The sequence below is a fragment of the Meleagris gallopavo genome, chromosome 6 (genome assembly GCF_000146605.3).
Source record: "Meleagris gallopavo isolate NT-WF06-2002-E0010 breed Aviagen turkey brand Nicholas breeding stock chromosome 6, Turkey_5.1, whole genome shotgun sequence".
Taxonomy (NCBI): domain Eukaryota; kingdom Metazoa; phylum Chordata; class Aves; order Galliformes; family Phasianidae; genus Meleagris; species Meleagris gallopavo.
The window spans coordinates 438,424-453,978 of NC_015016.2; the positions used below are offsets into that span (position 1 = coordinate 438,424).

Below are 15,555 nucleotides of genomic sequence, written 5' to 3' on the forward strand. Positions count from 1 at the left end.
TCCCTGAATGCTGTTTTGTTTTTTTTGTTTTTTTAACCCATGTGATGTGGATGATGTCCTCGGGTAAAGATTTCACAGCTGAGCTGGGTGTTCATTCCCAGCTGATGCTTTGTAGTTCTGTTTGATGCCATGTAGTCCTTGTGCTGGGGGGGCAGCCCTTCTCCTCAGTGTCCTCTGCTGCTCTCTGCGAGGTCTGTTGTATCCATTGGCTGATAACATCTTTCCCATATTGTTTGTGTTTGGTTTTATGGAAGCTGCTCTGTATCTTTGATCTCCTGTTCAACTCTTCTGCACCTCTTTCTAGTTCTGCTGTGCCTCCTCTTTGAGAGGAGGAGGAGGAGGGCTGGCCAGCAGGACCCCAGGATCTGATCTATCAGTGGCAGCAGGTGGTTTAGAATCATAATCACAGAATGGTCTGGGTTGCAAAGGCCCACAGTGCTCATCCAGTTCCAACCCCCTGCTGTATGCAGGTCACCAACCAGCAGCCCAGGCTGCCCAGAGCCACATCCAGCCTGGGATGCAGCACGTGCCTTCCTTTGCACATGATGTTATTTTCCCTGTGTGCATCACACAGCTTTCACTGGGATTGAGCTTGATTTGCACTTCTGTTGCCCAGCCACTTGGTGGGAAGTTCCTTCTGCCCCCATGAAGAACAGGCAGCAGTTACCCGTGTCAGTGTTGCACCTGTTTTTCAGTAAGTTGTATGTTGAACAACACTGTTCCCTGTGGGACCAATTAGTTCCCTCTATTAAAAGAATCAGGCTCTCAATGTGATCCTTCAGCTTCTCTTAAATCCATTTCTGTCCCTATGCAGCTTACTGACCTCCAGTCTACATTTATTTCCTTTGCTGTTCTGCAAAGCAGTGGGTTTTTATTTTGGGCTCGTATTCCTGGAAAGACATAACTTTAGTTGTCCATTGAGATTTTCACGTGAATGCAGACTCACTGTCCAAGCCTGCTGCTCTGTGCTTAGCTTGCTGGGAGCTCTGAATACAGAGATAATTCCAGTAATGCTTTGATCTGATCCCATTGGGCTGGTGCCACGTGGGAAGGAAGTCTGACCTCGTGCCATCTGAGCAGATGATAGCTCTCATTTTGTTCTTCTTTATTATTATTCCTGCTGAGCCCTGGGAGGAATCACACTGCGGTGCAGCTGTGTGTGCTCTGCCTGTGCTGGGTGCAGACAGAAGCGTGGTGAAGCCTCAGTGGCTGGGCTGAGCTGGGTTGGTGGGTGCTGCAGAGCTGTGCAGCAAAGCTGGTGTTGGGAGAAGCTTTAGTTGGCTGAGCTGTAGCAAACTGGTGCTGATCCGACGATGGAGAGATTCAGTGATAAATGTGTTGGGCAGCTAGTTCTGAACGCTTCAAGTTCCCTGCTCAAGTGGATGAACTGAACTGCCGCTCTGCATTTGGTGGAGTCTTAGATATTGTGTGGTCAGGTAGGTTGAAGGCACTGGAAAAAGTCTTTTGGGAAAGGCTTTCTGGCTCTCATTTGTTGGAATTCTGCACATTCCTTGTCTTTCCCAAATCTCCTGGCAGTTCTTAGCTTGTTATAACTGTGGCTTCTGTATCCATCAAAGAAGATGCAGAGTTCTTGACTACAGCAAAACCATGAAAAGCCAAACCCTGCAGTCTGATGAACCAAGTCAGAACTATACAAAGATGCTCAGAGGGCTGCAGCACCTCCCTCCAAAGCCAGGCTGAGGGAGCTGGGCTTGTTCAGCCTGGAGAAGAGAAGCTGCGGGGTGACCTCAGTGCAGCCTGCAGGACCTCAAGGGAGCCTTAAACAGGAGGGGAGTCAGCTCTTGGAAAGGGGAGAGAACAGCAGGACAGGGGAATGGTTGGAAGGTGAGGGAGGGCAGATTTCAGTTGGCTGTCAGGGGGAAGTTGTTTGGTGTGAGAGTGGGGAGGTGCTGGAACAGCTGCCCAGAGAGGCTGTGGATCCCCGTCCATCCCTGGAGGTGTTCAAGGCCAGGTTGGATGGGGCCCTGGGCAGCCTGGGCTGCTGTGAGATGTGGAGGTTGGTGGCCCTGCATTGGTGGGGGGTTGGAGCTTCGTGATCCTTGAGGTCCTTCCAACCCAACCATTCTGTGATTCTGTACTTCAAAAGCAGCTGTTTCCTCCTGTGCAGTAAATAATGGAGGCCAGGGCATCGCTGGTGACCATTAGGTTGGGCAAGAGCTCTGATGCTGGGAAGGAAAGATTGGGAAACATTTTCTTGTGGTTGGCAAGGTGCTTCCTTTGAGTGCAGGCAGAGGAGTAAGCTTTGCAGTTCTGTTTTCTGAAGTTTTTACAGTTATTTCTGTAGCATACCTCTTGTTTTGTGGTTCTTCACATGGAGCATCCTATCCCTTCATCTCCAGCAGGAAGGTGCTACCTAATGCAGTTTGCAGTGCTCTGTAAGTAAGGCAGTGGAAATAAACATTTAACAGAGAATGGATACAGGGAATTGCTGTTCATACAGCCATAGGATGGCCTGGGTTGCAAAGGAGCACAGTGCTCATCCAGTCCCAACCTGGTGTGTGCAGGTCGCCAACCAGCAGCCCAGGCTGCCCAGAGCCACATCCAGCCTGGTTTGGTTGATATCTGTGGCATGGAGGGAAAGTAGCCTGCAGTTCACCTTATTGCAGAGTTTCTCCTTGCTGGGTAAGGAGGAAAGAGGAACCCTGGGCTGAGGAGGTGCAGGGTGCCCTGTGATGGGGGCAGCCCCAGCCTGCAGGGTGAGCGCTTCGGTCGAGCTTTTCCCATAGGAAGCCTTCTGTTCCCCGTGACCTCCATGTCCTCTGGCAGCACAAAGCACGTTATTCTTCTCATGGGAATGCAAATGGAGAATAGGAACTTGTGTGAGAGCTGATTGTGTAGCGTTTCTATGAAGGAGGTTTGTGTCTGGGGCGTGTTTCTTGCTTTCCCATCTCTGAAGTCCTCAGAAGTGTTTGGTTCCTGGCCCTCTCACTGCAGGAGAATTCACACATCAGTGCTCAGAATTGCTGGGGAGTGTGGAAACCGTGGAGTGTTCCCCTCTTTCTTCCCCTTCTCCCTTTGCTGAGACCAGAATGCTTTGGGCTGGGATGCGAGTGCTCCAGCAGCAGCTGGCACTGCTCCTTCCATTAAGGGACCAAAGGGTGACAGCTTCCAGCACTGCAGGGAGAGAGGTGGGAGAGACCTTTGCAGGTGGAGCATAGATAGAATTTACTGCCTGAGCTTCAATCAGTGATCATCTGTCTGGCTTTGTGTGCTCTGGTTGTAGCCCAGGAATACCTGCAGCTGTGTGTGTGTGTCCCTGTAGGACGTACAGGTGCTGCTGTGTGCAGGAGGTGGCGACGGGGGGGGGTAAGAGAGGCTCTCCTCACTGGGTGCTGTTCTGTGGCTCAGGGTCTCACTGCACCCCACATCAGGTCTGTTTTCCCTCGTGTGGCAGAAGGCTTCTGAGGTGCTCTGGCTGCCTTTGTCTCAAGCAGCATCAGTCCTGCTGTCTCCTCTTATTTGTGCAACTTTGAAGTTTATAACTGATGCCTCTGAGGATGGAAGCTGCTTGGAAGCCCATGCTGGATTGATGGATCTCATCTCCTGGATGCCCATCCTGCCTTTGTGTGCTTACAGAACAGCTGTTGGTGATCTGGTGGCAACAGCTCAGAGCAACCAGGGTACTTTCATGCATCTCTGTTCTTAGTAAGCCTTCTTTCATAGAATCACAGAATGGCCTGGGTTGCAAAGGCCCACAGTGCTCACCCAGTTCCAACCCCCTGCTGTGTGCAGGTCGCCAACCAGCAGCCCAGGCTGCCCAGAGCCACATCCAGCCTGGCCTTGGATGCCTGCAGGGATGGGGCATCCACAGCCTCCTTGGGCAACCTGTGCCAGTGCTGTCTGAGCAAATAAATAGCAAATAAATTCAACTTCAGTATCCTGTACTCTTGTCTCCCTGTGTGCCCATCTCTTGTAACTGAAGGGGATGAGGTGCACAGTGTACTGTGTGGCAAGGCCTTAAGGAATCACAGAATGGCTGGGTTGGAAGGGACCTCAAGGATCACGAAGCTCCAACCCCCCACCAACGCAGGGCCACCAACCTCCCCATCTCACAGCAGCCCAGGCTGCCCAGGGCCCCATCCAACCTGGCCTTGAACACCTCCAGGGATGGACGGGGATCCACAGCCTCTCTGGGCAGCTGTTCCAGCACCTCCCCACTCTCACACCAAACAACTTAAGGAGATGTCCTGCTGCTGTTTGCTGCTATTCAGACCTTGTCTTGGATTTGCAATCATGAAAAAAAAACAGCATAGAAAGTCCTCAGAACAGATTCTATTTTAATAGTTGTCCTAAGCAGGTTTTACTTGAATAGGACTGATTCCTACTTTTATCCTTGTGAGCACTGCTGTTGTGCAAGGCTGAAGAGATTCCAAAATGTTGGGCTCTCAAACAACTAGTAAGCAAATATTGGATGTGGAACACCTGAATTTTCTTGTTAATGCTGATGTTTCACAGCAGCTGAGGCAAGTGAATACTACCTTTTCCTGTTTGCATTTGGTAGAAGCTGTTCCAGTCAGTAGCCAGAATCGCTGGTAGGAAGCCGTGCACGCGTGGTGTTTTTGTTGCAGGTATGTGTTGGTCCCAAGCTGGATTAAATGGGCAGCCTAATCCAGACAGCCAGCCCTACTGCAGGGCCCCGTTTGCTCAGTCATTTCTTTTTAGGTTACAGCATCCAAACCTTTGTGGATAACCTACCCTGCAACTGGGGCAGCTCTGTGTGGGAGCCCCAGCATGGTGCCGTGTAGCTCCAGCCACGCTCACCATGAGAAGAATCCCCAGTGAGATGAAGTTTGGGGTCCAGTTGACTTTTTTTGTCATTTCCTATCAACACAGACTGAGTTTCCAGTGCAGATACTGCTGGATATTCAGCAGGCAAATGTGTCTAATAACCCCTTAAAGTGCATAAATAACCCTACGTGGATTCCCTGCCTGTGGACCTCCCCAGCCTCTTGTGTTGTTTCCACTGAAGGTGATGAGATGAGTTCAAACTGCTGGCTGACCAGAAGCTTTAAGCCTGTATTTAAGCCTTGCATTGAGCTCTCTGGAGCAACCACAAATAGCATCTTTCTGTGGTCGGAGTGACTTATCTCCCGTGCTTTGGGTGCCCTGTTGCTCTCGAGAGGCTGGGAAATGTCGTCATTTCCTCTCAGATAAAAGTACAGCTCTTGGGTACTCACAGCTTTGAACTACAGGAAAATGTGTCCTGCATTCAGGACTTCCCTTCTGGGTGCACTGCTGTGAGCCACACGCTTTCATTCAGCCCCTTTAGAGACAAAGGAAAGTTTGAGGACGGGTTGTTTGCTTCACCTTTTCTAGAAAGCCACTTTTTTTTAGGGCTTTTGATGTTGTTGGTGAATGAAATAGCTCGCTGACCAGTTCTGACGTGGCAGTTTGGGTTGCACTTGGTAGAGATGGTCAAAATACACTCTGACAAGAGGCATCTGCACTGGTTTGCCTTGTTGTGCAGTGTTCTCTGGCTCAGCCTCGTGCACCGTGGCTACCTAAGCTTTCCCCTCCTCCCTCCTTGATCTTCCCCCAACCAAAAATAACTTTCTTTAGATTGTCTGAGCTGTAAAAGCTGTGCTAATCCCTTGGGTTGTGTGTCGGAGCCGTGGTGCTGGAGGTGCTGGGAGTCCAGGAGCCCTTCCCTGGGAGTGCTGTCACAGCCATAGCCTCAGTCCTCCTTTTCTCAGTGGCATTTTGGCACCTCCTCAGAGTGCTGCTGAATTCTTTCACTGCTAACCTCCTTTCCTTCCTTCCTTTCAGCCGGCTTGGTTCCTAGCTCTGCTGCTGCAGCTCATGGCAGCTGTGGTCATTCTCTTAGATTTTCTGCCTTTTCTTTTAGGCAAAGCCCAATAATTTGATCCAATTGCCTGCGGGCTCATACAAACTCTCCCTTTCTTCTGAGGAGCTGCAAAGGTTTCTGAAGCAGGTAACTAAGTTTATGTTAATGGTAACGTTTATTTTCGTTTTCTTTTTGACCTTTTTTCCTCTCTGTTTGTAGGAGGACACAGTGCCTTGGAGGTGCTGCACATGCTGGATCCGCTTGGCTCCCTGATGTGCCTGGGGATGGCAGCTAGGTGACAGAGGTTGAGGATGACCCTGACTGAAAAGCTGCGTGAGAGGATATCGCGGGCCTTCTACAACCACGGGCTGCTGTGTGCTTCCTACCCCATCCCCATCATCCTCTTCACTGGCCTCTGCATTTTGGCTTGCTGGTGAGTCCTGCTTGTCCTGGGCTGCTGCTCTGGGGAGCATTCATAGCCGTGTTTCATCTTTCTGTGTGGGATAAAAGAGGAGAGGGAACGAAGCATCTTCATCTGATTTCCTAACTAAATAAGAAGTGAGGCTGCACCTGAAGTGCTGGGTCCAGATCTGGACCCCACAGGATCTGGACGTACTGAGGAGAATCCGGCACAGGGCCACCAAGGTGCTGTAGGGTTTGGGGCAGCTGTGCTGGGAGGAGAGGCTGAGAGGGCTGGGGCTGCCCAGCCTGGAGCAGGGGAGGCTCAGGGGATCCATCACGGCCAGAAATCCCTGCAGGAGCTGCAAAGGGACGGAGCTGGGCTCTGCTCACTGGTGCTGGTGCCAGATTCAGGCAGTGGGCACATACTGGAGCACAAATGGTTCTGTTTAAACGTAATAAAATGCTTTTTGCTGTGAAGGTATTGAACCACTGGAGCAGGTATTCCAGATTGCTTGTGGAGTCTCCTTCTTGGAATCACAGAATGGCTTGGGCTGGAAGGAACCCCAAGGATCATGAAGCCCCAACCCCACTGCTGCGTGCAGGGCCACCAACCTCCACATTTCATAGCTGCCCAGGGCCCTGTCCAGCCTGGCCTTGAACATCTCCAGGGATGGACGGGGATCCACAGCCTCTCTGGCAGCTGTTCCAGCACCTCCCCACTCTCACAGCAAACAACTTCCCCTGATGTCCAACCTTCTGGAAGCAGAAGCTGCCTGCACGTGGCCCTGTGCCTCTGTGGCTGAGGCTGACCTTACTTTTGCTGCTTTAGCTTTGCTGACCAGCCTCAGCTCTTAGGGATTGTCCGTGGGCATTTTCTGATCTATGAAGTTTAGGAAGGAGCTATGCAATGCTGTTTGATAAACAGGATTGTTTTCAGGAGCTCCTTTAGCTTTCTCCAGTGTAAGAGCTGTGTTGATTTATCAAAGTATCTGGAGTGCTTCCCTGTCATGCTTCCTTCCTTACAGGTCATCTTCTGCATTTTCAAGTTGAAAAAGGCAATGGTGCTGAAGGCAGCACACGTACTCTCATGTCACTCGAGGGCAAGGAACTCCTGCTTTCTTGGGACTGGGTAGCTTTGCAGTTGCAATCTACGCATCATTTCTGCATTTAAAACAAGAAATAAAGCTTATGTCTATATCCACCTACAATACAGTGAGGTCACGTTATCTGCTGTATTGTTTCAGTCTCCTTGACTTGAGCTAGAATTGGTTTGTATCCTTGCCATAGCTCCAGGTCAGGGGCTCTTCTACAAGGAGCATCTCATAAATACAAGTACAAGAAGCAGCTCCTCCTTGCTCGTTCCATGTGGAATAATCTGATCTTTGTGGTGTGTGGGTGCACGCAGTTGTTAGCTCTGTGGCCAGCACAAATGTAGCTGTGGAAAGCTCATTCCCTAGCAAATGGGTAAGGACTGTGAGGGTGAGAACCTGGAGCGAGGTGGTCATTAGCTTTTCAGAGTGCCAAACTAAAGACTATAATTACTTAATCAGAATGCCTGATTGTATAAAATGGTACAAAATAATAGGAACAAAAGTGGCCACTCAGTGGAGGTGGAGAAGGGCAGCAAACTTCAAAAGCATTGTAATAATCACGTAGACGTGTTTTTAACTAATATGCTAAATCACTTAAGGCTGAAGCAGAGTCTTGGACCTGTGCTATGTGCTGTGCATTTCATTCCCTGTGCAGTTACTCCATTGCTCCACTTATCATCAGGCTGACTGCTGCGTTTTAAACTCTGTCCATCCAAACAGCCTTCCAAAATGCAAAAGGAGCAGCTGCTGGGCCTGTTCAGCACATAGTGTGGAGTGAGTACTGTTTTGGGAGCCGTTGCATGCTGTTATTTACAGGAGTTGGTGTTTGCTTCCTGGGGAAGCTTTCTGTTGGGTGAGGTGAGGAACTTGCTGATGGCTGCGAGTGTCGCATCTTCATTTTGTTCTGCAGTCGTACTGCAGGGCTTTGAGTAACAGCCCTTGGCACCAACTTATTGCAGAGGCGTCCCGTTTTCTTAGAAGAAATCACACTGATTCATCCACCTCACTTTAAAAAAAAAATGTGCTCAAATCTGGAGAAGGAAACTGGCAGAGCAAATCAAGGCCCAGCATCAAGGTAGAAGCTGTTAAGAGGCCCTCAGCACTGTTCACAGTGGATTTGTATCCAAGTCAAAGATGGCATGCAGCTGGAGTGCTCCAGTGTTCATCAGCAAGGAAAGAGCTATGACATCTTTGGTTTGTCCCTGTCCCTGAAGAAATAAGGTGGAAAAGGAAAACAGAAGGAACAGAAGGACATAACGCGTTCTTCAGTCTCAAACATGGTTATATAGACACAATCATACTTAAAATGCATCGTATGACTGAAGTAAGAAAGGATGCAACTTGAGATCTTGAAAGAGAGAAATGAGTCTTCTTATCTTCTATACCTGTATGCACCCAGCATCCCTGCAGGCATCCAAGGCCAGGCTGGATGTGGCTCTGGGCAGCCTGGGCTGCTGGTTGCTGACCCTGCACACAGCAGGGGGTTGGGACTGGATGAGCATTGAGGTCCTTTGCAACCCAGGCCATTCTGTGATTCAAGGAAAGCTTGTGAAGTTGTGCTGCAGAGGAAACGAGGTCAGTTGGAGCTGTTCCTCCCCAGGGCAGAGCTCTGCAGTTCTCTTCCTTGAACTTTATCCAGCATCAGTTCTGGTTCTTACTGCTGTGACAAGTTACCACACTGGTGTTCCTCCCGTTGGGATCAGGTCTCAAGGATCAGGTAGCACAGCCCCTATCAAGTGCATCAGGGATTGTTTGACTGTATTCTGATGAGGCCAGTGCTGGAGTATTGAGTCCAGTTCTGGGCTTCTCAGCACAAGAGAGACAAGAACTGTGGGAGAGAGCCTGACTTAGTGCAGCTGGCTGGAGAGATGAGGGCAGATGTTGTCTCCCTGGCCTTCAAGGCTTTTGAAACAGTATCCCATGATATCCTCATAGACGAACTCAAGAGGCGTGGACTAGATGAGGACAGTGAGGTGAGAACTGGCAGCCCTGGGTCCACTCTCATTTAACATCTTCATCAGTGATCTGGATGAAGGAATGGAGGTGAATGGAGGTGAATGGAGAGCCTCCCCGGCAAGTCTGCTGCTGACAGAAAACTGGGAAGGGTGGCTGATGGCCCTGAGTGCTGTGCTGCCATTTCTAAGGATCTCAACAAGCCGCAGAGATGGGTAGAGAGGAATCAACAAAATGGAGTGCAGGGCCCTGCAGGCAAGGAGGAATAACCCCATGCCCCAGTACAGGCTGGGGGCTGACCAGCTTTCGGAGAAGGGCCTGGTGGATGTGAGGGGACCATGAGCCAGCAGGGCGTCTTTGTGGGCCAGAAGGCCAATGGCATCCTGGGCTGCACCGGGACAAACGTTGGCAGCAGGGTGAGGGAGGGGGTCCTCTCCTTCTGATCAGCACTGAGGAGGCCTCGCTTGGAGCACTGGGTTCACTTGTGGGTCCCCAGTACAAGAGAGACCTGGGCGTACTGGAGTGAGTCCAGTGAAGGGCTGCTGAGATGACAGAGAGCCTGGAGAAGACTTGAGGGGGGGATCTGAAGGGGGGAGGAGGAGGATGGGGCCAGGCTCTTCCCGAGGTTGGGCTAGGTGATCTCCAGAGGTCTCTTCTAACTTCAACTGTTCTGTGATCCTGTGTAGGGAAGGTACAGCAGGGCCTGGGGCAGCTGTGCTGGGAGGAGAGGCTGAAGGCTGGGCTGCTCAGCACGGAGCAGGGGGAGGCTCAGGGGATCCACCATGGCTGCAAATCCCTGCAGGAGCTGCAAGGGGACGGAGCTGGGCTCTGCTCAGTGATGCTGAGGCCAGGACAAGGCACTGGGCTCAAACTGGAGCTCAGGAGCCCATCAAGAGGCACTTCTTTACTGTGTGGGTTATGGAGCCCAGGCACAGGTTGCCCAGGTAGGTGGTGGAGTCTCCTCTTTGGATATCCCAAAAGCCATCTGGAGATGCACTTTTTTCAAGACGTTTTGCTGAGAGGCTTGCACTGTCCTGTGTGACAACCAGAGGAGCTGAGTTGCTGACAGCTTCTTCGTGCTCCAAACAGCAGAGAAGACAGCCTCCCTTGGGAGTGCCTGCCGAAAGCTCTGTGTAACAGCACCTCTCCTTGCTTCTCAGGAGAGAGAAGACTGGGGGCAGGACAGGGACAATCTTCACTTGTGCTGCTCAGATTTTTGAGGGCCCTGGCAGTGGGAGACGATGCAAAGCAAACATCGTTTGATCAGAAACAGCTATTGGTTATGCACTTAGTAATGCTAAACAGGGAACTGTTGCTGCCAAAGGCCTGGCTTCCTCTGCCTATTGGCAGAGCCCTTTTTCCAAAATTTCTCTTATTAGCAGTGGGTTTTCAGATTTTTCTGTCCTCCCAATAGCTGGGTTAGGCCTGAAACAGTTTAAAAGCTCGTTCTGCAGTGAGCAAAATGGAGGTGGCAGCTATTTTAAGGCAGTGGATCACCACCCTCTGTTATCTAAGAGCTGGCAGCTCTGCTTTCCTTCGTGTTCTCCAGCAGAAGGCTGTTTGGGGGTGGTGGTGATCTCTGCTTTGATGCTGTGAAGGAGGAATATGCAATGGTAGGGCTTGCAGTTCTGTGGTGCTGCCAGCTGCCTCGGGCTGCCCTGGCACCTCTCCCTCTTGGCCCTTTAAGCTGTCTTGAAAATATGTAAAGTAGCTGGATGAACATTTTTGCCTGAACCTACCTTGTGCTTGGCAACTAGCAAGTGCTCGTGCTTGAATTCAGCCATACTGACTCACAGACAATCTGTTTTTCTTTTGCATTTGCAGAGGATTGGGGTGCACTTATGTGAAACCCTCCTCAAAACCAATCCTATTTTGTTTTCTTTGAACTTGCCTGTGACCCATTTTAGATCTCCCTTTCCTCCCCTCCTTGCTCTGTGCTCTCTGTTTGGGTGTTCACCTCTTTCCATGGTGGTCAAACAAATCTTTAGCACAGGGAAGTGTGAGAGGAGTGAACCTGAAGGCTGGAAATCGCCTTCCTGGAACTTGCTGGCCCTTCTCATGGGGGGTAAGAAGTGCAGAGGATGCTCCCTGCTGTCCTTCTTGTGTTCAGTGGCTGTGGGATGCTTCTGACACCTCAGGAGCAGCTTTTAATTTGATTTTATTGTTTTTTGCTGCCGTTGATATCTGAAATAGTAGGCCTGGTGGATTTCTTGGTGGCATCGTGTTATTTTTCCACTTTTTGCCTGCTGTTGGTCTCAGGTGTCACTGATGAGATCCACTCATCATGTCAGCATCTAAGGCTAAATACACTGAAGAACTCATTTCTTAACATCTTACTGAAACAGTGTGCAGTAAATGTATGCTGGATCCTGTGTGTTCTGTCATCAGACATCAAAACTCTACATAAACAAATGCTCAAATATTCACAGAATCACAGGGGTTGGAATGGCCTTCTGGAGATCATTGAGTCCAACCCCAGCCAAAGCAGGTTGCACAGGTTGGCATCCAGACACATCTTGAGTATCTGCAAGGAAGCAGACTGCACAGTCTGTCTGTTATTGTGGTGTTAATAAATATATGCCCCCCCCTGCACCCCTTCCCTTGTTGGGGACATCCATTTATGCTGCATCTGGCTCAGGAGGAGGAAACTTTTGGTGCACGCTTACCCAAGTGTGAGTCTTGTTCCTGAGCCCTGCTGCAAAACAGCAGCGTGAGCAACGTAGGCTGCCTAGCCTGTGTTGTGGCAGCTGTTAGAGCAGAGCTGTGCCCTGTGCTGCTCAGTTGGTGCCTGTGCTGCAATGCTGGCTGTAAGCACAAGGCAGGCAGTCCTGGCTGAAGTGCTCTGTGCTCCTTTAACGGTGATGGGCGTTAGAACCAGGACTCGCTGACCTAATGGGAGATGAGGAGGATTATGTGTCACTTGGCACTGTGGCTCTGCTTGTCTGGGCAGCCTGGGTGCACACGGATGAACCCGTCGGTGTGACCTGCACAGAGCTGTGGAGGGGACAGAGAAAATCTGCTTCACGTGAGAAAGGGGCAGCCTGAGTGACCTGCTGTGTTAGATGCTGCTTTCCCCTTCCTTCCCTGCTATAGGGATGGGTTAAAAACATGCACTGGAAGGAGCACGTGGATCTCTTCTTACAGCACCAATCCTGGTCCATAGACTTAAATTAAGCAACTGAGTTGCAGGGAAGAGCTGAGCTCGATTCACATTGCACTGAGCTCAGGCCTGAAGGGGGTGGAGGCATATGGGAGCTGGGGTTGTGTTGGCTGCCCTGGCAGCTGCTGGAGGATGTGCTCCTTAGCAGTGCATGGGTGGCTCCAGAGCTGGTTCTTCTTTTTCGTATAAAAATTCCCCCTTTGCTCGTCCCCTCGTTTTGTTGCCCGTGATTCTGCCAACAAAACACCATTTGCTCTTTCCTGCGTTGCGTTTCTGTGTACTTCTGACTTCTGTGGACGAATAGGAGAGTCCTAACATGAGAAAAACAACAAAACAAGAAGAAATTCACCTTTGTTCATTTAAAAATAGCCTTTCAGGAGCCGTGAGTTGCCATGCCCAGCGTTCTGGGAGGTGGCTTGCACTTCAGGATGGGAGTGGTTGGCTTCTTCCCCTGTACGGATTTCATAAAACAACTTTTGCAGCAGAAAAATAAACCAACCACTGGATTCCCACCAAACCTCCATACAAGCTGCAGCCAAGCAATCTGTGCAGAGTTGCATTTGCTTTGATGCCACTTCATGGCCTCAGCACAGAAGGGGCATGGCAGAATCCAGAACTGCTTGCTGTGATGTGCTCACTGCTGGCGAGACCTCAGTGTTGATCACCAGCTCGTTGTTTTGCAGACTGCTGTGGAAATTTGGGTCCTTAAGCCATTTCCCAGCTGTTCTCCTGTCTTGTTGCTGCTTTCACAACTCTGCCAGCAGTTCTTACAAGTGCTCCCCAGTCCCCAAGGTGTAATGTTGCTGTTAAGGACCTGGGTGAGGGACCTTTGCTCAGTGCTTCTGGAGGCATCCTTTGGCTGTGTGCTGCACAGCCCTGCACAGGGACAGCAGCCGTGGATCCCTTGGGGATCTCCCACCCCTCACCATGGGGCTGGGCATCCTGGGGGTCCATGCTGGGCTTGGGGGGGACCAGAAGGACCCTGAGGTGCCCCCAGCTCAGCCACACTGCCATTCTGTCAGTGAGCACAGTGAGCTCCTACCCACGTTGTGAGCGTGGCAGGTTGGGGAGAGCCATCCGTGTGGTGTCTGCTGTTCAGAGACACGTCGACAGGTTGAGAAGATTGAGGCGAACCTTGGAAAGCTCAGTGAAGACAAAAGAGCAAATGCAAAGTTCTGCATTGGACAGAATAAGCCCTTGGAGGTGTGCAGACTGGGAGCTGGTGGGCTGGAAAGCAGCTTTGCAGCCTAGGATGAGTTGGGCAGTGTGGCCCTGCAGCTGAGCAGCCAACTGCATCCTGGGCTGTGCTAGCAGGAGTGCATCCAGCTGGGCTACGGGGCAGTTCTCCCCTTGTTTGGCCTTGTGAAACCACAGCTGCTGTCCTGCAGCTGGGCTGGGGCTCAGAAACATTGCTGTGCTGGGATGGATCAAACAGAGCTCTCAGCGAGGAGGGCATCGAGGTGGGGAGGGGGCTGAGGAACCACAGAGCTTCATTCCAAGTAGATGCAGGGTGATCTCAGTGCCCACAGCAGTGGGTAAGAGACACGTGGGATAGGTTTAAGGGAAGATCTGTTAATTAAGGGAGCGATCAGTTATCAGAATAGGTGCCCAGAGATGCTGTGGGACCTCTGTCCTTGGAGATATGTGCAGCCTGATGGCATGGCCCTGAGCAAAATGCTCTTGCTGGGCTTGGTTTCAGCAGGAGGCTGCAGCAGAGCCCTCACATCTCTGATCCATGTGGGTCCTGCCCTTGCAGCGGGGCTGAGCTTGGGGTCAGGCTTGGAGCCTGTCTGCTTGGCTTCCGAGCATCTCCAGTGATGGAGAATCCACAGGAGGGTTCTTCCCCAGGTCAGGCATCCTCCCAGGAGCTCACTGTGCCCGTTTTAATTGTTTTCATCTTTATACAAAATAGTTTTCACCACCTTCTGGGTGCTGAGCTCCTCTTGAGTTGCACCACCAGGCTCCACTTGGTTCTGTTATCTGACAGCATCAGCAGGACCTGTCTCCTCGGTCACCTCTTGAGCTCATTCAGCTTTGTATATCTCATATTCTCCATTCTAATTGATATCTGTCGTAGTCTGGCTCAGACACGCAGTGCTTGCTCTGTGTATCTCTGCAGCCTTTGCTTTCAGCTGTGACAAGCAGCTGTCTTTTAAAAGGGCCAAAACTGATTGCTGCTTGGGAAAGGAAAAGAGGCTGTGCGACATCTCCAGATTGGGGCTTTTGTTGGGCATTTTCACCTCCGATGCATTATCACATCATTTTATTTCATTTTTTCCTCTTCTTTTCCATTGCACAATGGAATGATAATAATTAGATGCTGTGTTTTTGTCAGACTAATAAAATAGCAAATCTGACAAGCTTTGCTTTTGATTCCATTACTCTTTTTCAGCTTTTGTTGTTCAGTCTGAAGCCTTATCTTTAGCTGCTGCTTATCCGCTCCACGGCCTTTGATGATGCAAGCTAATCCCTAACAGAGCCAGCAGAGTACTGCGTGGAAACAATTCCAAGGCCTTTATGCTTATGCTGACAGCACTGCCAGAAAAGCTTGGCTATACTGAAAGATGTGCCAGGAGTTTGAGGCCTGATAGGTTGACGCGCATCTCCCACAAAAGGGCAGGAGCACAGAGTCAGAAAGCCCCGGAAGCTCTGAGCTCTGCTTTGTGCACCACTGCAGTGCTTGGACAATACCTGGCGAGCAGCAGGCTTGCTTTTTCCATCAGTTCCATTCTCAGATGGTTTTAATGACTTCAGAGACTCTCCAGAGCTAAATTCTGGTTTTTATCAGAATGGTGGAGAAACTAAAGGTAATAACTCTCTGAAACCTCAATATTTCAACTTTCAAATAGTTTTGGGTATTTATTGTGCTGTAGTGATCTGAGGGTTGCAGTGGCAAAGGAGAAAGAAGATAAATGCTGCTTAGCTGTACTGTTAGCTGATTGCTGCTAGGTCAGGAAAGGAGCCATCTAAATACAATAAATGATCTCATTTTTCCCCCAGAGGGTGGTGAGGCACTGGAACAGGTTGCCCAAGGAGGCTGTGGATGCCCCATCCCTGCAGGCATCCAAGGCCAGGCTGGATGTGGCTCTGGGCAGCCTGGGCTGCTGGTTGGTGACCTGCACACAGCAGGGGGGTTTGGAACT

The 15,555-nt window shown here is 50.6% G+C and overlaps 1 protein-coding gene across 3 annotated transcripts in view; it reads left to right on the plus strand.

Moving 5' to 3' along the window:
* SCAP (SREBF chaperone) overlaps positions 1–15,555 on the plus strand; it is a 58,062-nt gene that overhangs the window by 13,274 nt on the left and 29,233 nt on the right. For 2 of the 3 annotated variants that reach the window (XM_010712220.3, XM_010712222.3), the window contains exon 2: positions 6,026–6,239. In XM_010712220.3, coding sequence (XP_010710522.1) covers positions 6,118–6,239 — 122 coding nt within the window. In that variant the 5' untranslated portion in view covers positions 6,026–6,117. Of the gene's footprint in view, positions 1–5,866; positions 5,954–6,025; positions 6,240–15,555 lie in introns of all 3 variants that reach the window. The other variant, XM_010712221.3, reaches the window with a different exon arrangement.